Here is a 23,288-nt window from a genome sequence, read left to right as displayed (position 1 = left end):
ATAATAATAAATATAGATATTAGATAAATTATCATTTTGTTATCTGAAAATATTGCCAACGGTTACCGAGTTTGATAACAATATTTATCCCTTATTCAATCAATGACAGTATCAGTATAATATATTGGTAACCCTATTTATTATTGGCGAACTACGAGTCGAGCGTTGCGGTATAACGAGTAACGACTATAACGTATATTAATACGATAAGCGAGGTAATGCATTAATGCACTAAATACTAAATAGTAAATATTAATAAATTGACTAATACACTAATGCGGTATTCCGATAACAGGTTCGTATTCTGAAAAAGTGAAGAGACGTTTTATAGATTACTGAACATTACCTAAGTATAGACTTGCTCAGTTCAAATTTATAACTTGCAGAGGATTAATGATCAGGAAAATACTATTATAGTAAGAAAGAATAATTTAAATTTAGTCGTGACTCTTAACAACTAAGGTAAGTTGATAGATATTATATTTTAACGTTGGATATTTTGTTATTATTCATAGTACTAGCTTAACTAATCTTTGTTTCTAGGCTATGTTGGGTGGTAGTCTATTTTCCAATAAGTCAGTGGCAGCGCCCACAAACCCTAATAAAGATTTTGAAGTCACACAGCCTCCCGATGACACTATTTCGGCAATGGCATTCAGTCCGGCTACAATGCAGCAAAACTTTCTCATTGCTGGTAGTTGGGACAATAGTGTAAGATGTACAAACAAATATAGAGTGATGTTGGATCTGAATTTTTTTTTTTATTTTAGGTACGATGTTGGGAAGTTGAACAGAGTGGCAAAACCGTGCCAAAATCCATGCAGTCTATGACCATGCCAATTTTAGATGTTTGCTGGAGTGATGATGGCACTAAAGTTTTCATGGCGTCTTGTGATAAACAAGTAAAATGCTGGGATTTAGGAAGCAATCAAACAGTACAAGTAGCAGCTCATGATGCACCCATTAAGACTTGTCATTGGGTCAAAGCGCCTTCTTACACTTGTATCATGACTGGCTCATGGGATAAAACGTTAAAGGTGTGCAATTAAATTATTTTTATACGACATATAGACATTTTTGAGGTTATATTTCACAATTTTATTAATTATCTTCTATTATAAGCTGTTTGTTATAGCTAACTTTTATGATAAATATTAATAATAAATAAATATCATTAATATTACCTACATGGTTACATTATACTAAATATTAATATTTTCAGTATTTAATAATTTGATAAATAATTTATCTTAAATGGCTTATTAAGTAAAAATTGCATAGGTACTCCAAGTATTATATTTTATTTATTTTTCATTTAATAGTTTTGGGATGTTAGAAGTTCAGTTCCCATGATGACCATTAATCTACCAGAAAGAGCTTATTGTGCTGATGTGGTAAGTTGATAACATTACATTTTACTGAAATATAAATTCTTAGTTATCTACTTGCTTAATTATATATTAATATACTTAATTTAGTCTTATATTTACTACTCTTTTTTTAATTATTATTTTACTTGTACTATTTTGTATAGTTAATTGTTTTATTATTTAGGATTATCCTATGGCAGTTGTTGGTACAGCATCAAGGGGTATAGTTGTTTATAAACTAGAAGGAAAACCTGAAATGGTAAAAACTGTAGACTCTCCTCTTAAATATCAACATCGTTGTGTTGCAATATTTAGAGATAAGAAAAAACAATCCCCTACTGGTTAGTAATTATGTTAAAATAATAATCAATATTAGCATGTACAATAAATGAATTGGTTTTTATTTTAGGTTTTGGTTTGGGAAGTGTTGAGGGACGTGTAGGTATTCATTATATACAACCACAGAGCTCTAAAGACAATTTTACATTTAAATGTCATCGTCAAAATAATTCTGGAACAATGAATGTCCAAGACATTTATGCTGTATGTACTTGTAAAATTAAAATTTTTGTATTTTCATGTTATATATTGATATTTTATCAGGTTAATGATATCAAATTTCATCCAGTACATGGTACATTAGCAACTGTGGGTTCTGATGCTACATTTGCTTATTGGGATAAAGACGCACGTACAAAATTGAAGTCTTCTGAGACACTTGACCAACCAATCACAAAATGTTGTTTTAATAGCAATGGACAAATATTTGCTTACAGTACTGGCTATGACTGGTCAAAGGTTTGTATATTATTTATGTTTAAGGTTACTGTATGTCTATATTATTATTTAATATTGATTGAAAACTATGATACATATTTTGAAATTAAAAAGATATAACATATTAATTAATATTTACAATCAGTGGTTGCGCAAACTTCTTCGATAGTAAAGCAAGAAAATGTTAGTTGCAGCACATTCGACCAACTTATTTAATTTGCACAAAGCCATAGGGGGCTACGCCCCCACAACCCCATTATAATTTTATATCAAATGTACCATTCTGAAAATTCATCTTACGGGTACTACAATAAAAATAACTTTTATTAATTTTATAAATACTGCTTTATTAATCTAGGGAATATAAACCCCTATCATTGAATGTACAATACGCTGGTGAGCATCCTTTCAATTAAAATTATCCAAACATTAATTCTATACTCCATATGAATATGATTATTTATGTATTTATTTATTAGATTGTGTCATCATAAAAAGTACTCCATATTTTTTCAGTACTGACCACCCACCACCCATTTTAGCTTCGAGACAATTGTTTCACTAGAACCTTCTTGCCCCGCCACTGTTTACAATTATGATACATATTATTATAATCCTGGCAATGTTAGTTATTATTTTTAAAGGTCTTAACCAACTTAACTTACCTATTTTGTTATTAAATAGATCAACATATATAAAAAAAAAGACAAATTTATTGTGTTACATTTATATTAATCTGGAACATTTTTTCTCTTGAAAAAATTATTTAATAGCTTTTCAAAATTAATTAATAGTTTTAACTTAGCGTTCCAAAACAAATTTCAATGGATTTTTATATTAGTTTTTTTAAAATTAATTTCTGATTAATTTGAGTTTTTATAGTTTGAAATAGTCTACAGATATCCATACTACAGCCACTAAGAGAGCGCTACTCTTTGGCGCATTCAAATGAACGAGCTAGCTCAGCAATATCGTTCCCCAATTTCTCCCATTCTACTATGTAATTGTGTGTTAGCATCATTGATGGAGGTTAGCGTTTTGACAGGTTTAAGTGGTGGGAATGTGTGAGAACGGACAAATCTTGGATGCCACCCAGAAGCACTCTCTCAATAGCCGTAGCATAGTTATAAATATAGTACAGATTTAGATGTTTTTACATATTATTAAGAATATAGGTACAGTTTTATGAGAGTAAAACTTGTGGGTGATCCATTTAACACATTTTACATGAAAAAATTGGTTTTTGCATATTAGAGAATATTTCACAGGGTATGGAATATTTAGCTTATTAAGCATATTTTAGAATATTTAGTCAATTATGAGAAAAAAAAAATGTTGATTTATTTTTATTTTAAAATTATTATTACTAATTTTAATACAAAGGTTACCTGAAAAAAATATTTTTTGAATCATTTGTGGTAAATGGATTAATCAATTATTATTTTTATTTTGTATCATTTTAATAAAAATAACACGCAAAGCTAGTACTTTAGGTTGCTGTGTTATTCAACAAACATGCAGGCACGTATTTGATGGGAGCTATCGCCCCTCCCCTAAAGACCGTATTATAGTCTATTTTAGTATTTATCTTATAACTTATAAGTAGGGATGAGAATTTATAGGAGGAAAAATTGTCAAAATATGCACAAAAAAACAAAAATGTGCCAAAAAAATATACATAACATTTTTAATAAAAATCAAAATCAAAATAGTATAATATAATATAATATAATTTGTAAACAACATAAAAATGTCAGTATCTAATTAATGTCTGTATATCTAAAAAACATTATAAATTTTTGTAAATATTGTCACACTCATAGTTAATTTTTATTTATTTTTCATACCTGTAAATTTGTTGCATTGGACAACTAGAGCTTTCTTAAAATTGTCGATATGTAATAGACAACGGTTGTTCGAGAGGATATTTTTATATTTTTATTTAAGTATAATATTTGATTAAAATATTTAATTTTAAGTATAATCTTTGATTATATTAACTAAATATGCATTTTTATGCATGAAAAAACATTTAATATGCTATTCTTAAAAAATTTACCGAAATATGCAAAATAAAAAAAACAACAAAAATGAACTCCATAGATTATGAAACGGGTTTATAGCTCACCTATAGCTATATATAGAAGGGATAGACAAAAATATGCAAGTCCTATAACTTCTCATCTCTAATTATTAATATTTATTATTAATTATATATAATGAGCAACCATTCTTATATAAGAACACTGGCACAAGGGTATTATGGAGGATTCCTAAAAAAATTAATCGCCTTTCCCAAGAGGTTCCAGATATGTGCCCGCAAACATGATGGCTAACTTGCAATGTTGGCTGTCATTAATATAGAGTTATCAATTATTTAAATGTCCAAAATCAAATTATTTTGTTTTAAGATTATGTTGCATGTTTTAAATTTTAAAATGAGCAAAATAAAATGATTCATTTTAAACACGTTTTAATTCAATAGATAGAACCGTTCAAAACATAAGACACTATTATAGCTGACTAAAGTGCAATTATTTTATTATAAAAGTATATACCTCAATTTATTATTTAACAAGTATAGTATTATATAGAATTTAAATAATTGCATATTTTTTTAATTTTTAAGAGAATATAAAAGACTATTTACAGTTTTTTCTTAGAGAATATAAGCAATCTTATTTTAAGTGTTTTAAAAGAATATATAAATATGTAGTTTGCTACATAAAGTAAATAATTTAAATTGTATATTAATTTTCCATTTGAAATTATAAAAGTTGTTCTATATTTTGATAGTTGGTTAACATTAAAATGTATAAAAGAGTTCAAAAACAAATTAAATTATGTATTTAATATTAAATAATAGCAATAAATAAAAAGACTGTTTCTAACTAATTTATTTTTAATGATAAATTGTTTTTTATTTATTTAATTTTTAGGGTCATGAGTATAATAATCCAGCTAAAAAGCCTCAGATATTCTTAAAACCATGCTTTGAGGATCTGAAACCAAAGAGTAGTACTTAGATTATTAGTTTATTTTTCAAAATTTGTTAATCATTGTATTTAAAATACGTATGATGTTTAAAAAAAAATGTACTTCAGTATTGCATTCTATCAATAATGTAAAAATAAAAAATATGTATAATAATAATTCAAGTAAAAATATTATATAAGTATAAATATATTTTTATTTGATATATGAATTACTTTACTGTGTTATTTTTTTTACTTTCCTCAAGTTCCTATAGTCATACAAAGACAAATGTTTAGCATTTTTAGTTGAATACTAAAAATGTGTTTAAAATTCAAATAATATACCTAATAAGTAATAACATTAAATTTAAACATTAAACATAATATATAATTGACAATATATCTTATATATATTTTTTAATTATCTAATATTGCATATTATGTTAGACGTGTTTGGACTTTGAAAACTATTATTTCGATGTGTATTACGTACGAAAAATGGCATGGCGTAGTGTTTGGTCGTAGTCACTAAATAGTACTATGGTCAAGTACTGTCTGCCTGGCATTGCTAGCTCTCGGATGAGTAGTTACCTGAATGCCGTACTTAGACCTGAATTTCGGGGGGTTCAAAAAAATATCTTATATAGGGTAAACCGTCCAGTTATTAAACATCGCTAATAAATGTTTTAATTTAAAAAAAAATGATGTATCTAATATGAAAAATTAACAGTTAATATTGTTAGTTTGTTATTAGCTGTTCATACACTGGGCTTGAAGTGTTCAATCATTGGAATTTTTTATAAACTATAACTAATATGTTTAAGAGTAAATTGGTTTTATATTGGTTTCTTACTTATAATTTTAAAGTATACTGGCATACCAATCTTATTGTACATATATAAAATAAAAAGCCATTTTATGATTATATTAGAAAAGTAAACAAATCCTAAACTGTTCAATCACTGGTCTGTTCACCTTAACATCTCATAATAAATAAATTCATAAATTCTAAACGTTCGGGGGGGGGGGGGGGTTCCTCGCCATCCATTAGTACGTCACTGGCTACCTCAGTTCTTTAACGAAGAAGCCATGTCCTACATATTATAGAAATCCGTGTTACAAAAGTCGACTCATCATATCCTACAAGTAACAAACATAAAAACCATAGCTAATGGCATGAATTTTTGAAGCTTAATTTAAAATAAAAACCAATATATCTACTATATAGAGTTCTATCTTGAGTCTCAGCATCTTATGTAAAGGAACCTGACAATAATCCCGCAAAAACAACAGTTTTTTATCAACATTTGAACCTCAAATGCTTATAAAAAAAATGTATATATATATTTATATAATATAATATATAAATCATTGTATATAATTATATATAACTAATAAACTAATCATGGTTAAATTTTATTTAGCAATGACATGAATGTCATGAATCATGTTTGCAGGCTTTTATTAAATAAATAAAAAAATTAATTCATCAAAATCAAAAGAAAATGTCAAAATTCAAACTATTTTGTAAATAGAAATTTACAAAAACTTTTATTTTTATATCTAAATTTTGAAAATATTAACTTCACTTTTATGCTGTTACTTATTTATAATTTATACGTTATTAATAGTAAATTAAATTACTATAATAATGAGTAGTAATAGAAGTATTTACATGATAATATAGGCTGACTACCTGATAGACCGTCTCTGATCAAAATCGTTCTTTGAATATAATGATTTAGTCTATTCTGCTTATAATATCTTTTATCCACAGAAAAAAATTTCAAATTACATAAAATAAAATACAAAGGCATAATGTAATAAATAAAATTTTCATTTTAACTGAAACATGGCTAACTAGCGATATTTCAGATTTTAAGTTGGGTCTCTTAGGGCACACAATTATTAGATGCGATAGGTGTAAAGATATCACTGATATCAGTGACGAATTACGTGGACGAGGCCATGAAAAATAAATTTTAAACAACGCTCATTATCTCATATTCTCACCATGTGTTAATGTAGAGCAGTTGATTGTTTCAATTACTTAGGGCAACACTTCGATTCTAATAGCTAGTATTTACCTTCCTCCTGGCTCCGAGACCGTTAAATATGAAAGTCATACAATTTCCATGGATCATGTATGACCAGGGGCGTATTTAAGGGGGCATGGGGTCCGTCCCCCCTCCCCATCCATTGTTCCATATTATAGTTTATTGAGACAAAAATATGAGATATTTTATAACTTTACGCTTCGTGTACATTAATTTTAACTTTTTGTTTGTGCCCTCCCCCACCCAAGACATTTTTAAATACGCCCGTGGTTATAATTGTAATACGTTTATACAAATAAGAGGAACGAGAAAAGAAGAAAAAAAAATAATATATAAATATTAAATAGCTATATTATGATAGTTATGATTTAAAAATATAAAATGTAAAGTGATATGAATAACATAATTAATTACAGAATAATAGAGTGATTATATCACCCTATATAAATATAGGCAAGAAAAAGAAAGAGAGCAATAATATAATTATTAAATAGACATTAAATAGACATTATAAAGAAACAAAAATTAAATAAATTAAAAACAAAAGTTAAATAAAATATTTGATAAATTGAATAATGTAGACTATAGTAGGTATTAAATAAATCCAAATTTGTATTTGAATATTACCCGCAGGTATAAGCATATTTGCAGGAGTATATGACATATAATTTGAAGAAGTAGAGGAGTGATAAAATAATGTATTGTTTTTGGAATTAGATTGGTTAACTCTAAAATTTAAACACTCAAGAATTTCAGGACAATCTATAATATTATGTAAAAGTATATACAAAAATTTATAATTAAATATCTATATATTTATATTATTATATATTACATTAGTATGTAGATATCATTGAATTTAAATTGACCCACTTGATATATATTATATAGCAGAGCGGTACTCACTTACCTATCGGCCATTTTTTTTTCAATTAGTAGGTAATAGGTATATTAAAAAGTTATAAGGTACCTTAATTTTCAAGCTTTTTTACAGTATTTTTTATTGATATCAATGATATTTATAGAAAAAAAACAAAAAATATCAAATATCAAAAACTAGTTTTGCATAAAAATGTCCGTATATCTTTAATTTATCTTTTATCTTTTTTTTCTCCAAAACATAGTGCAGGGAATTTTAAATTTTCATCTCTCTATAGTCTATATACTACCAACTATAGTCCAATTTGCAATCATAAATTAGGTACTCTCAAAGTTGCTAATCGAACTGATCAAAGTATATTTTTACTATACTTATATATTACTGTAGGTATATACACAAAAACATGTCATACAATCAAGACATTCAGCAACGGCTCTACTTAGAATTTATAAAATCTGCCTAATGAAACAAATTTAATCTAATCCGCAAATATTACAGAATATATTACATTTTAATAAACAGATAGTTAGTGGATGGTGGATAAATTACATGTTTATTTCAATTTTACACTAATTTGGTAATTATATCAATGGTTGGTTGTCAGCAATATGTACAGGGTATATTACAAAGTAAATAAATTGTGTTCTAATCAATATTTTTCAATTTTTTTTTATAAAATTAGTAGACGCTTGTTTGTATTACACGCATAATTTAAACTTTTATTTTTATTTTCTGTAAACTTTTTATTACTTTTTTTTGTATAGAAAATAAAAATAAAAAATTTTATATTACACGATTAGTAAAAGTCTATTAATTTTATGAAAAAAAAAAATTAAAAGAATTTAGAAATTTTATGTTTTCTAATTTAGAAATTATAACACAAGTTATTTACTTTGTCAGAACTTCGTGATACATCCTATATACCTCATTACTTAATAATATAGTTGGTATAGTTTATCTATATAAAATATAATATTATACATTAGTATTGTATTATTTTTTTTAAAAAAACGTTATCATCATAATTCATTGTACCCTATTCGGTAGGTTTTTCATATTAATAAATAGATATACCGTATACAATAAATATTATGATTTTCTTCAGTAGATGATTTATTTCTAGTAACTTGTTAATTTTAATTGCATTCGGTATGATGGTATCTATCTATGATCCATTCAAATTATTATCTACTTATTATGGTTACTTACCAGCTATTTAGCTACTCAAGTTGTCTAAACTGAACGCACCCGGTGGGTAGTAGCCCGATATCGGTATAATAAACAATAAGCATATTAGGCAGGTACGTACTGTATTAGGTTTATTAATATAAAACTAAATATTATATTATGTTGAGTTTAATAAAAAAACGAGTTCATAATAGTTTCTTTCACATTTTTAGCGATTGAAAGCTGGAAAACAACTACGTATAATGTCGCGGTATATTTGTTTTTTTTTTGTTGAAATACGACCTCTTGAAACATATTTAACAGCTTATCTTACTGGACCAGATGGAAACGTTTCGCTTTCAGAGGTAACTATTATTACTTATGCATAAATTATAAATTTTAACGTGTGATGTTATTAAAATTGAAACTTACAATAACGATGGTTATTGATTGCAAATTGTAATTTACTTGTTTGATTTTTTAGTAAGTACTTATCTATCAAGTTCTAAATTGTATTTGAAAATTGTGATTACTACCTAATTAGTAAGTACACCGTGTACGTATAATGACTATACTTACCTATTGGTTACTGAACAGATCAGCAGTAGATTAGGCTTAGGTATCAGCTTGTATTTTTAATAAGATATTCTATTAATGTAGTTTGTAAATTATAACCATAAAAATCCGATTTTGTCAAAACTAGCGTAGCTGAAATTTTGTGTTTTCCCGAAATTTTTTTTTTGTTTATTTTGAAATGTTCTGGCATATTTCACCTTTCCTCTCCTAACAAACTAACTGCATTAAACTTACTACTATACAAACTATCCTCAACATTGAAGATTTTTTTAAAAAACAAAAACTATTTCACTATTTCAGCTTAGCAATTGTTCTACACTTCTACTCAAAATCTGAGACCAATACAAAAGATTCAAATGTAATATTTTGCTATTCTTTTAAAAATAAAGGACTTATATATTTAGATTTAATGCATTGCTTATTATATTTAAATATTATTATTAATTATTATTCATAATGTGTATACTTCAATGGATAGGTACGAGCGTACCTACTTTATTAATTAGTTTTGATAAATAATTTGACTATAAATACATTGAAAACAATAAATCAATATAGTATATACACAATACGTCAATACACTATTGTTATTACACAACTGTATTTATACTTAAATAATTTTTTAATTTTAGTTTTTTTAATTTCGGATGTTTGTTAGCTTATAAATATCACTATATCATTTTAGTACTTAAATACCTAATAAATTAATTTAAGATATTATTGTGGATTGTAATAAATTTAAGTCTATACTCTATTGAATAACTCGAATTATTTCTGATTGTAGAGCCTAAATAGTATAGGTTTAATGATATAAAGTAAATTATTAAGAACTAAATCAAATTCTTGATAAAATAATAGTGAATAATATAATTCAAGAATTACTGATTCAACATTAAGCAGTATTAAAGTACATTGCATAAACAACCATAAACACGTATAAATTATTCAAAGATCATTAAAATTATTTACCATTTTTAAAATTACTTAATGGTATTTGGTAGTAGGTAATATAGATATCAGTAAAATATCTATATTCATAAAATTGTTAATTTTATTAATAATATAATATTTAATATTATGTTATTTTTTATCGCGATATAAATATCAAAATATAGCGTAATAGTTATAATATTTTCGAATTCATTATTTTTGAAATTTTAATTTAATATTTCATAGTAGAATATCTATATTTCTAAAAATGTCAATGTGTATGTTATATAAATATAATTAAAAAAAAAAAGTAGGCAAGTGAATACCACTTTGCTGTACATTAAGTGTCGAGTGGATCACTGTTATTAGTGTATTACATTTTAATTTAATGATAAATCATCGTACAGGATAAATGATTCTGTACAAAGACGGTCTGTCAATTTAATTAGTAAATATATTTCATGACATAATAATAATAATGTCTTTATTTTACAATAAAAAAATTAAACGTCATATGGAATTTATAACACAAGGTTACAAAAACCCAACTAAAAAGCAAAGTTTGTTACTGGTTGATTTGGTTTTAACAATCAGCAATAATCAAAATAATCAAAAGAAAACATTTTTAAATTACCTAACAAGGTTAATAAAAGAAAAAAAAAATCAAAAATTTCTTATGACCACAGCACACTCTTTAAGTAGTACAAAATTTTTTAATAATTCATAAATATGATTTTTAAGGAAGTATATTTAAAAATTACAAAAATCAGAGTTTGAATAAATTCATTATTAAATCTAAAAATAGGTGAAGGGGTAAGCAAATACTTTTAATTTAATAATTTAATATATCAAATTATGTTTTAGTAGTACATATTTTTATTTGTGTATAATAGCGTAAACAATAATTTTCAATAATTAATTCTTATAATCAGACGGCCATGACCGAAAGACTTATGACCATACAATAATGAGGCAATTAAATCCTTTAAATTTAATAACGTATACTTATATAATACAAAATAAATAAATAATAAAACATCAAAGTTTGTCGTTTAATAGGAAAACAAATACTATAAAATATAAAAAAGGATTCATATTGAAATGATTTTTAAAATACTTGATTTTGTATAATGAAGAGTTCATTTGTCCGATTCTTGAGTATGGTTCAATTATTTAGAATCCGCATATTACTCACAATGTTTTCTACTCATGATTTTTTATTAGGTGTTCGTCATGCATCCCACAACTATACACTATTGCTGATCTCTTTGACTTAAATTCGCTTGTTGGTAACAGAGAAATATTGGAACATAAATTTCTATATGGGTTGTTTTGTGGTGAAATTGCTTTTCCTTACCTTTTATAACTATTGTTCCTAAAAGACACTTCAAATCCAACGCTCCATTCTTCATCTCAACTCGTACCACCAACTATCTAGGTACCTATCTGATAAACTAATGAGGCGTCTTATATTAAATGCCAATGCGAACTCCCATTTTATATTTCCTTAAGGTTTAAAGTATTGTTATTTTATACCTATTATTTTATGTTGAGAATAATCAAATTTAAAATGTGTAAATTTGTAATAAAATTGTAAAAAGCTAACACCCTTTTAAATATAAATAAATAATTTAAACCTAGTTAAACATCTACATTATAGTTCAACAATAATGCCCATATTATATAGTATACCAGATACCTTAATACCTAATGTATATTAGTGTTGTTGAATATTAAAAGTACGTCACAACGGTATAATACACGTTCGCGTAAGGATAAAAATATCACCGCCTTCCCTACCTGCTTGTATACACTCTCCAGTCGCATCAGCTGGTATCAGCTCACGAGCAGCGTTTTCTTTCACTACTACGACGAGTTACCGACCGTAAAACTTTCGCAGTCTTTTTTTTTGTCTATATATTTTCGTGGGTGCGTTCTTGTGTGCACCTTACCATTTATCAACAACCCTACCATCTACCGTTAACTCTCAACGCCTACCACCTACCATCAACCGTCAATATCCACCAACAAATTTTATCGTGCGGACCTCTGGCCATCACCACCACTGCCGTCGCTTTCACAGTCTTTATAAATCATTTTATTTATTTATTATTATTATTATTCATATATGTTTATTTTTACATATTTTGATATATTTATTTTATTCGTCCCTCTCGCTGGCCAGCAATAATTTCTAAACCACCAAATTATTGTTTTAATAGTAGTTCGTAGTGCACGGCAAACAAAATTTCAATTGTTTTATTTTTATTTTTTTCCTATATTTATTATATTTTGGCACCAACATACAGTCCACTTAGAAATAACCTAACAAGTGTATTATAATTACACTTAATTAGGTACCTACCTAATATGATAATATTTTAAAGTCTAAAAAGAGTTTTCAAGAAAAACGTGAACATTTAAATATAGTGTTGACAGAACTATATAGAACAGGTGGGTTTATAACATCCAGTTGGTGTTAAGGCGTTTTACAAAAATGATAACGTTAGGTTAGGTTAGGTATATAATAAACGTACGAATGGGCACTATTTAACAGACATTAATTTTAAGACATGAGATTTTTAATCTTTGGTCTATTAATGTTATACAATATAGTTTTTGTTTTCAATAAAACAATTTTGCAAAATTTTTTTTTTACTTTTTTGAGAGTTAGGTATTTCATATGATTTTATTTTCCCGGAAGACTTAATATTATTATATAATTGTTGCAATTTTAAAGCCTAAAGGTAATAATTTGTAAGTTTAGACAAGGGGAGTAGTGTACAAACATTTTGCGGGATAACCCCGTACCACTCCACTCCGCTTGTCTAAACTTTAAATACGTATAACTCATAAACTACTCGTCCTAAATTCGGTTTTTATGTATCAAAATACTGAGAAAATTATTCTGCTGTGGAATATGAAATTAAAACTCTATAAACTCTATGAAAAAGTAAAAAACTTTAAAAAATACAATTTTTTAATAAAAACGTAGTATGTATAACAACTTGAAACTATGTAAAAAAATGTTTTCAAAAACATGAATACTTTTTGAAATAATGAGTGTTTATGATAATAAAATCACCATGTATAGGCTAGATTAGGTAGCAGCTGGCCAGCCGAGCACTGAAAATTTGTGAGTTTTTCTAAATTATTATTTTGTTTATATTTTATAAAGTTGTGTCAGTTAAAATTGTATTATACATTATTATTAATACTTGACTGTATAATATTATTTGTTATTAATGGTTGTGCCGAACCGGCAACTATTATATTATTATTTTTCATTGTTGGGCCAAAAGAGCCGTAACTATTTATTATTATATATTTTTTACCATACTTACAATCTGCGTTACCATTATTTGAGTTACCCGTGTTCTATAGTTTTAAGTCTTACACATATACTATTTACACACTTAAACATTTAAACATCCTTCATAACAAGCATTATATAGCTCAACAGTATTTGCCCGGCAATCCCGACCACTGCTGTTCGAGCTATTTACATCACTACACACCCAGCTATTCTAGTGTCATATATATTATCAGAGTTTTAGGTGTTAGTGGTGGGCAATAAGTTGGTATCCGGGTGTACATATTATTATTTTATGTTCCCGGTCCATTCAGGCGTATTGTAAAGCGTTTTGAGCGCAATAATTGGTCAAACGAACCTACAATTTATAGAGCGCAACCGGTCATCGATTTTAAAATGTTTAAAGCGCAATTGGAAAGTCGTTTTGCAGCTGTGTTGTAGATTTCGAGTGTACCAGCTACCCCATCGATTAGAGTAGTAATGTAAAAGTTGTTTTATTTTTGAATCCAATGATAAATTGTTGCATACATAAAACAATTTTAAGCGAAAACGGTGTGTCAATATCAAAAATAAATCTAAAGTTACACTCTTTTTTATAAATATTTAAAGTTAGAATTTTAAACATAAAAATGTTTTATTTCTATTAAGTGTGACCTTTATAAATAATGATAATTTACATTAATCATATTTATATCAATTGTTTATATATTATTTGTAAGTATAGCGTCATTATTATTTTTTCGACACTTCGAATTTAATATAATAGGTAATGTTATAAATTAATTTAGTTATAACTTTAGAGCTATTATAGGTATTAAAGTGTATTCAATATAAATTTTAACTTGAAATATAAACCGTTTTCATATGTGTATTTCATAACTGCTTAGTGCTTTTTAATTTTACCAAAGAATTATTTTTTTTGATTTGTTTTCTTTATTGACTTTTAAATTTTGCGTTTTCAGGAGCCTGGAAAATTGCGATTAGATTGGAATTATTACGGTGATGCTATTACTGCGGTTTGCACCTCTATCATGGGTATTCTTATGATGTCATGTTATTTTTATGACCATTTGTGTTTTATATATTTATCGTATATATTATATGGTATTGTTAGTCAAATGGTATTTGTCTCAAATTGGTAAGTATAATATTTAAAAAAATACCAAAATAAAACAATTAGGTATCATGATTAATGTTAAAGATTAACATTCTCAATACTTATTTTTAAACTAATCTTACTAAATGATTTATCTTAAAATAATTTTTTTTCATCAAGCTCGGAAATTGCGAAACGATTGGAGAATAATTGTTATTCTCTTGTCTATGGATTTAATTTACTTGGGTTATTATTAATATTTACTTTTATGACAATATTTTTGGTTCAAATTAATTTCCCGGATATTACTATTTCCGGGCGGGTAAGTTAAAACTTAAATATTATGTTACATTATAGTACAATGTATATCTTGATATTATATTAATTATACATTTTTATCATAATATAATTTATATAATATTTATATCACTATTACTTTTTCGGTTTTTATTCATTGGTGGTTTAGATGTCTGTCTTGGAGTAGGATTTTTTTTCTTGTCGTAACTCAGATTGATTAAGCACCGACGATGAACAACACTATTTTTAAATGTTGTAAGCTGAAGGATATTTATTGTGTTTATTAATATTATTGTTCAACATAATAAAACATATTTGAATTCATTGTAAGAAATTAGTAGATATGTCTAATAATGGTTGATATAAATATAATTAATATTATATTCATTAGTTAGTATGATATATTATTATTTTAATATGATGTCAGTATAATTAATTGTGTTTGATATTTATTTATGTATTTTATGTGAATTGGGAAAAAATAGTAAAACTTATGTTATTTTGATAATTTAAGGTACGGGTTTAGTGATTGTTACATGAAATGTGACAGTAGGAAGTTGTTAGTATCAAAAAACTTGTAGTTTTAAATTAACTAATATCATCCGTGCCAATTTCACCATGGTAAAAGAGATTTACACAAGAATTAGTATAGTTCATTTTTTTCCAATATGCGCGATTGGCAAGTATATGAAGATATAAAGATGGGGTGGATCAGTGGCGGATCCAGGATTTAATTTTCTTGGGGGGGAAGGACCATAGTCCAAAACGCAAATCTTAAAATTTTTCAGTAATTAACAAATACACACAAATAGACAATAATTTATATATTTATTTAACTTATCCCAATGGGGGGTGGGGGGTGGGCGAGTCCCTTCGGGTCCCCCTTAAATCCACCACTGGGGTGGAATGGGTGGATAGAACTTAAAAAATTTGTTTTATAGATAAAACCCCAGAAAAAAGTAGTGGTGATGTAGTTATGATACTTGGCGGTTTTGATAAATTTATTGCAAGTATGAAATTATTTATCACTTAACATAAATAGTGATGCTTTTAACAAGGAAAACACATGGTTTTTTACGGAAATTATATTTTTGATAATTTTTAGATACATATTGTGTTTGCTTTTTTTCCAGCCTTATTATGTTAGTTAGTGGAATACATACACTTTATAAACTAATTTTATAATATTTAAATGGAAACTTTTATTTTTATTTTTACGAAGCATATATTATAATTTATATTTTTTTATTGTTGGTGTATGATAAACAATAATATTAAATATAATATAATAAATGATTAGTATTTATTGATAAGCATTTCAATTTAAGATTGGTTGAATGGTTTATTATACATTTTTGGGAACTTTACCAATTTATTTCTGTTATTTATAGTTTTAATTCATAAAATGAATCATACAATTATTCGTTCAATAGACATGTGATTTATAAAAAAAATAAAGGAAATATGTTAGTATTAAATAAATATAGGTAACTTAAAATATTGAAAAAGAAACTAGAAAGAAAGTAAGTTTTGTTTGGAATCATCCTGTATACATCAATGAAGTTTATAATAATACTTAGGAATGTTTTTCTGGGGAGATAAAATAATTTTTTCTTGGCATTATCTTTACGTATGCGATTATAATAAAAAATATTGTATTATCTTATTAATTTTTAAATTTATATATAGTTACAGAGTATAATAATTCTGATAAAAGGTCAAAGAGTGTCAGGTTCTCTCTTCATTGCTAACAAATATACCACTGATTAATTTTCAATAATTTTTATGAGTGCATAATACAATGTTGAGAAAAAATTGACTTGATTGTATTAAACCTTGTTAGATGCTTGTAAATAAATATATTTTTCATACTTCTGTCATAATATATTACTATTCAGTTAAAATTATGTAAAATATCAATGGAAACTTTTTTGAAAATACTTTTTTATAAATTTAATGTATAATAAACATAAAGTATAAAATTGATTTTGGTTTGCTGGTTTAAATATAATTCAACGTATTTTGATAAAAAAGACAGAAATTCTTTGGTTGAATCAAAATAATTAAAAATAAATAATTTTATTTTGATATATTAATAAAGGTACCTATAATATATAATAATATATTTTCAAAATTGTCTTGTTATTCATAAAATTAAATAATATTTTTGAACTAGTTATTTATAACCACATTTAAATAATCATTTAGGTAACTCACGAGTCGTGGTGGAGTAGTTAAATATTTTAAATTATTTGGCATACCGTCGGAACGGGTTATTGCGCGAATTACGGAGATAGTGTTATAACATTTTAACGCATAAAAATGTGTGTCTATATTATGTAATGACGTTCATTTTGGTCACAAATGAAGATGTAAATATTGTTGAGAACGACTTGATGAGAAATTTAATACTGAGTAAAAGCTTTAACATAACCTATACTATTATTAAATATTATCGAATAAAAATTACAACGTAATTATTAGCATGCACACTTTTAAACTTTCTGAATTAATTTATCGGTTATTGTTAAGTATTCATATAACTATAATTAATTGTGTCTCTGTTAATGTATTGTACGAATATTGAATTAATGATTTATGATTCATATTAGTTTGATAGTTTGTTGTTTATATGCAGGTCTATACTAAATGCTATTGATATATTTTACACTTAATCTAGATAGCTCTGAAGTCTGAAGGTACGTAACTATATATATATACAATCTTTAATTTTTATTTATTAATTTAATATTAATTATTGAGAATAAAATTGCATAATCAATGTAGCTCGATATCTAGTTGTGTAACGTGTTGTATTAATTTTTTTCTTGAAATTGATAAACTTAAAGTTTGTTGTGTTGTGATCGTCAATGTGATACGTATATATGATTCAAAGCGTTTAACAATTAAATAATATATTTTACAAGAAGTACAAAAATTTATTTTAACTAGTAAAATAAAACAAAATATAGTAAAATTGTTAATAATAATTAAATAATGTTTTCAGTTATGAAAATATGGAAAAAAACTACATATATGGTGGCCATTTATTTGTTTTTACTCGAATTTCGGCCACTAGAACCTTTTATGACGGCTTATTTAATAGGACCAGATGCAAACTTGTCTCTGAAAGAGGTAATTACAATACTAATATACTTAATCATAGAGTTGTTGTTTTAATTCTAAACGGTTTTTGGCTTTTGGTTTTTTTTATTTTACTTTTAATACTTACTTGTCTGGCTGATGACTGTAATAGATTATACATAATTAATAATATGATTCAGAAAAAAACCTGTCTATGTACCAATTCTAGTTGTGAAAAATCTATTATGGCGTAAAGATGAGTTTCATTGTCAGCGTAATTAAATATGATTTATGTTGATTTAAATACAATAATTTGATAATAAGTAATGAGAAACGAAGTTTTCAATACAATAAGCACCATAATTTTGAACAAATGAAAAAATGATCTATTTTAAAATTGTTTACTTTTTGAAACCTTAAAATTAATATTATTATAAGGTACGTATATAATTAAAATCTTCATGATAAAAAAAAATTGTTATGAACATCATGGTAGTTAATATAAGAGAAATACATAACTCGCTATTAGTTGACTGTATATATACACAGAAACTTAAAGATTTGTCGAGTTTGTATAATTTACTTACCATATTATAATTATAACAAATACAATTATGTTCAGTCGTTCAGGCATAAAATTAATTAAAATATTTACAAGTGATTACAACTTACTATTATAATTATTATTCAATAATCATATACCTACTTTATATTTAATTACTAAGTAATATAATTATCCTCATCCTTTTTGAAATCATAGTTTTTATAAAAAAAAGTAGACATAGCTTAATTATATATTTCCATTATACCTTTAATTCTTTATACACATAGTAAAATAATAAATAATGTTATATATTTTTAAATTTTAAATATTACTAGTATTATACTTAGTTGTATTTCAAATAAAAAAAATCTTCAAATTTAAAACTATTTTATTCGTGCTAGCTCGTATATTACCCAAATTTGCCTGAGTTAAAATTAATTAATTTTTATTGTTTTCTGTCTTGCTTCAATTAAAATATATTATATAAACACAATTTATAACGAAAAGTGATTATGATTTTCTACCTTTTCATTATAGACCTTAATTTTAATTTAAATACAAAAAAAAAAAAAAGCACAAAATAATGTTTTATGTTCGGTTTTGTAGAATTTATGGACGTATAAAATGTACTATACGTCAATATGCAGTCTAATTATAATGTAATTATAGACTTCACTCAAAATTGAAGCTGATCCCTGATAATATTTTCAACTATAAAAATTAAAAACTTATAAATTAGTATAATTAGATCACTCTGCTCAGATTCTAATATATCATGTTATATTTACAGGTAGCCACCACGATTGAGTACCTCAAAACATATGCGTCGCTATTAACATCAGTGTTAATGTTTATGACTGCTGACTACTTTCTGTACAAGCCAAACATTATATTTTTGACCGTTTGTCCATGTGTCTCTTATTTCTTAATGATTGGTGCACCCAGTGTTACACAGCTGAGGGTTAGTATAATTGAGTATTCTAAAGATAGTAGTTCTATAGTTCATTATTAATATGTTATTTTACTGATGCTTTTTGATGTATTGTTATATAATAATAATACAGGTGTCTGCATTTGGTATTGGGGCAATATATAGCGGTAATATGATAGCATTATGTTATTTGTACGCAAAAATCGATGATGTAGAACAATATCAAATGGCCACTGGTATTGTCACGGCTGCCATACAACTTGGTAAAGTTGTTGGAGACTTCTCAGCACAAATTATAGTCAGCGCAACCGGAGGGATTTATACTATCTTGCCATATTGCAACATTTTCAGTAAATAGACGATTTATTATGTGTTAATAACTTTGTACAATTATTTCTATTCACAGACACAAACGATATAAGATTAATTTAACGATTTAATACAGTAAACTTGTTTTATAAAAATTTATATTTATAACTGGAGTTAATTTAAAATTTAAAAATTAAAAATCTAAAAAAATTAAGCACGATATTTTATTATTTATTTTATTGATTTGTGTCGAGGTATAATGCAATCGGGGAAACCGGGAGTGCTTACTTATTTGAACCTACGGCTACCAGATACTAAGTACACCTAAGTATTTCACAATGTGCACTTATGACTGTAGTGTTTTTATTCAAACAATTAAAAAATATTATAAAATTGAAAAATTGTTAATAGATGATTTAAACTTATTGTTTAAGTTCACATAAACATAGTTTTGCATTCATATGTTAGCATACAACATGTAGGTAAATCCCATTTTTTTGTTACAAGGTTTGTTGTTAGCTATAATTTGGGCCTGTTTATTTCCATCGATAAAACAGAAAAATGATCCGTGTGAAAATTCATCACTTCTTAAACACGGTGTAGATAATGAAACGAAAAATATTGAACAAAACCGAAGTAAGTATGATTTGTGAATCATATAATCTCTTTGTTTCTTATTATAATTTACTTGAAAAATTATCTAACCGTGGTACTCGCACTTGTAATCTACATAGATTTAAAGTTGTTATATTTTGTTTCTTTTTTTCTGCCTAGATACAATTAAGATCGATAAAGAATACAAAACAGAGATATTTTTCTCGAAAGAAATATGGATGAATTTCAAATCTTCATATTCCAATCCGATTGTACTGAAAAAAAGTTTATGGTATATAGTGGGTATGGGAGCGTACATTCTGGTAAATTTATTGTGCTCGTTTATATTAATGAAAAAATTTTTTATAATATCGAAACATATATAAGACGGACCTGTGTGCTCAGCATATTTTTCTGTTTAAGCTTTATGGGAAAATATTATTTACTAAGTTAAAAGTCGCTATTATTTTGTATATTTTTTTTTACATAATTTTTAACCAACAGTGATAATTGATATTATTCTTATTTAATATAAATAGTAAACTAATAACTAATAAGTGGTATTTATAATAAATGCTATAAATTATTGTATACTGTATTATGTGTATGAAAAATGGGTGTAATATAACTGTTATTTTTTTGGAATTTGAGTGCTTATTAAGTGTATTATATTGAATGTTACAGGTTTTATCTAATATAAATGTTTTGTATTCATACGTGATCAAAATACCAGGAAATCACGATGTATTGTCAAATGGACTAGCTGAATCAATGGTTACATTAAGTGGTTTGTATTTCTCAATGTTTTATATTTTTATAATCAACTCATAATAATTACTTATTGCAAAAGAAAAAAATAATAAACAAAGTTATAATTTTTTCCATTTAATGCTAAATTTACCACAGTTCTTTCAATAAGGTTAGAAAGATGAGTCTACATTAATATTTACAGGAGCTGCGGGAGCGTACCTAATTGGAAAAGTAAATTGTGATTGGGCGCGTTATGGTGATGTGTTCACGGCGTTTTGTTCTATTGTCATGGGGACGCTTATGATGTCATGTTATTTTTATCATAAACTTAAATTTATATATTTGGCATACATATTATTTGGTCTGATATGTCAAATGCACTTTGTCGTAATCTAGTAAGTATAAAATATATTTTAAATATTTCAATAGGAAGATAGGATTGAGTATATTCTAATATTCTATAGCATATAATATATTGTTTAAACATATATTTTTCGGAAAAAGTTTTTGGAGAATTAAAAAAAAAACTTTTTTGATGTTGGTTGCCATGTAGTTTTTTTATTAAAGATATTAATCTAATATTAGATATTAATATTAAATTAATATAATAATTTTTATTATAGTTAATAGATTAAAAATAATATACTTATATACTGTTGATAATATTTAAAAAATATAATTTTTTGAATAGCCTGGTAGTAAGTTATATTTTATTACTTAAAATAATTGAAAACTAGTAATAATTTTTAATTATTTTCCAATAAAAAGGTAATAGTTTTAGTATACTTGAATCATTTAAAATTATATTTATTTTGTATACCTGTAAATTGAAAAATTCCTGCAGTGTTCCAAACTATTTTATCGATTTAAAAATCTATTCCTAGAATTTAATTTTAAAATTAAATTCCATTGTTAATGAATATAAAAATAGTGTGAGTGATAAAGTTAACTAAAAGTAATGAGTGTTAATAACTAATTTAAATTGAATTTGTTTATGTACTTATAGCGCCGAAATTGCAAAACAGCTAAAAAAACAGTGTTATTCTCTAATAATAGAATTCAATTTTTTTGGATCTTTAATAGTGGTTACTATTTTAACATTAATTTTGATTCAATATAATATCATGTATATTACTATTCCCGGAAGGGTAAGTCAAAATCTTTGTATTTTATATATTTCCTTAAAAATATTAAATTACTTTTGGATACTTAATGCATGTGTATAAGGTGGTACATAATATAACAGTAACTAACCATAATATTTATTTTGTTTCAGTTTTTGTTCATTGGTGGTTTATTCTTAATGCTAGGTATCATATTCTTGTTTGTATGTATATATGATATTAGAAAAAAATAAAACATAACAACTATAGTAAGAGGTTTATTTTATTATTGACATTTTAATTTGAAGTTATTCAAGTTATTCAAGTTATCTAAATCATTAGGTTAAGGCTGTACTAGCAGTTAAGTATACTATAATATTTAAAAACTACACAAGTTCATGTTTTTTTAATGAAACATGCCTGATTTTGCTTGTATGTAATAAAAAATTACTAAATACCCAACGAATAAAATGCATGTGATATGAAAACTACTGTGTTTAAATAAAGTAAAAAAAAAATGTTGGAACAGCATTGT

At 25.6% G+C, this 23,288-nt stretch overlaps 2 protein-coding genes across 4 annotated transcripts; both read left to right on the top strand.

Annotated features, from left to right (window-relative positions):
* Positions 1–82: 82 nt before the first annotated feature.
* LOC113551555 (mRNA export factor) lies at positions 83–5,277 on the top strand. The gene is made up of 9 exons (XM_026953853.2): positions 83–215; positions 296–462; positions 544–711; positions 771–1,037; positions 1,323–1,394; positions 1,555–1,711; positions 1,780–1,913; positions 1,974–2,168; positions 5,087–5,277. Exons 3-9 carry the CDS (start codon positions 547–549, stop codon positions 5,171–5,173), a joined length of 1,077 nt encoding a protein of 358 aa, XP_026809654.1. The 5' UTR covers positions 83–215; positions 296–462; positions 544–546; the 3' UTR covers positions 5,174–5,277.
* A 12,488-nt stretch (positions 5,278–17,765) lies between these two features.
* On the top strand, positions 17,766–23,022 carry LOC113553701 (folate transporter 1-like). Of its 3 annotated transcripts, none has more exons than XM_026957179.2 (10): positions 17,766–17,853; positions 18,446–18,573; positions 19,857–20,027; positions 20,131–20,347; positions 20,814–20,942; positions 21,081–21,223; positions 21,585–21,687; positions 21,853–22,045; positions 22,657–22,798; positions 22,927–23,022. In XM_026957179.2, exons 1-10 carry the CDS (start codon positions 17,781–17,783, stop codon positions 23,005–23,007), a joined length of 1,380 nt encoding a protein of 459 aa, XP_026812980.1. In that variant the 5' UTR covers positions 17,766–17,780; the 3' UTR covers positions 23,008–23,022. The 3 variants fall into 3 exon arrangements, with proteins under 3 accessions (XP_026812980.1, XP_026812982.1, XP_026812981.1); XM_026957181.2 differs by lacking the exon at positions 17,766–17,853 and adding an exon at positions 18,012–18,137; XM_026957180.2 differs by lacking the exon at positions 17,766–17,853 and adding an exon at positions 18,217–18,367.
* The last annotated feature ends 266 nt before the right edge of the window (positions 23,023–23,288 follow it).

Source organism: Rhopalosiphum maidis, chromosome 1, assembly GCF_003676215.2.
Source record: "Rhopalosiphum maidis isolate BTI-1 chromosome 1, ASM367621v3, whole genome shotgun sequence".
In the NCBI taxonomy this organism is placed as follows: Eukaryota; Metazoa; Arthropoda; class Insecta; order Hemiptera; family Aphididae; genus Rhopalosiphum; species Rhopalosiphum maidis.
Note: the sequence above shows the minus strand (reverse complement) of the source record. Positions and strands in the feature narration are given on the sequence as shown.

Bases quoted from the DNA above. Each gene is read 5' to 3' on its own strand.
- LOC113553701 (XM_026957179.2), top strand. From the start codon at position 17,781: ATGACGTTCATTTTGGTCACAAATGAAGATGTAAATATTGTTGAGAAC. The intron at 18,574-19,856 runs GTAATTACAATA...TTATATTTACAG, and splicing joins CAAACTTGTCTCTGAAAGAG to GTAGCCACCACGATTGAGTA. The intron at 22,799-22,926 runs GTAAGTCAAAAT...ATTTTGTTTCAG, and splicing joins ATATTACTATTCCCGGAAGG to TTTTTGTTCATTGGTGGTTT.
- LOC113551555 (XM_026953853.2), top strand. From the start codon at position 547: ATGTTGGGTGGTAGTCTATTTTCCAATAAGTCAGTGGCAGCGCCCACA. The intron at 712-770 runs GTAAGATGTACA...TTTTTATTTTAG, and splicing joins CTGGTAGTTGGGACAATAGT to GTACGATGTTGGGAAGTTGA. The intron at 1,712-1,779 runs GTTAGTAATTAT...TTTTTATTTTAG, and splicing joins GAAAAAACAATCCCCTACTG to GTTTTGGTTTGGGAAGTGTT.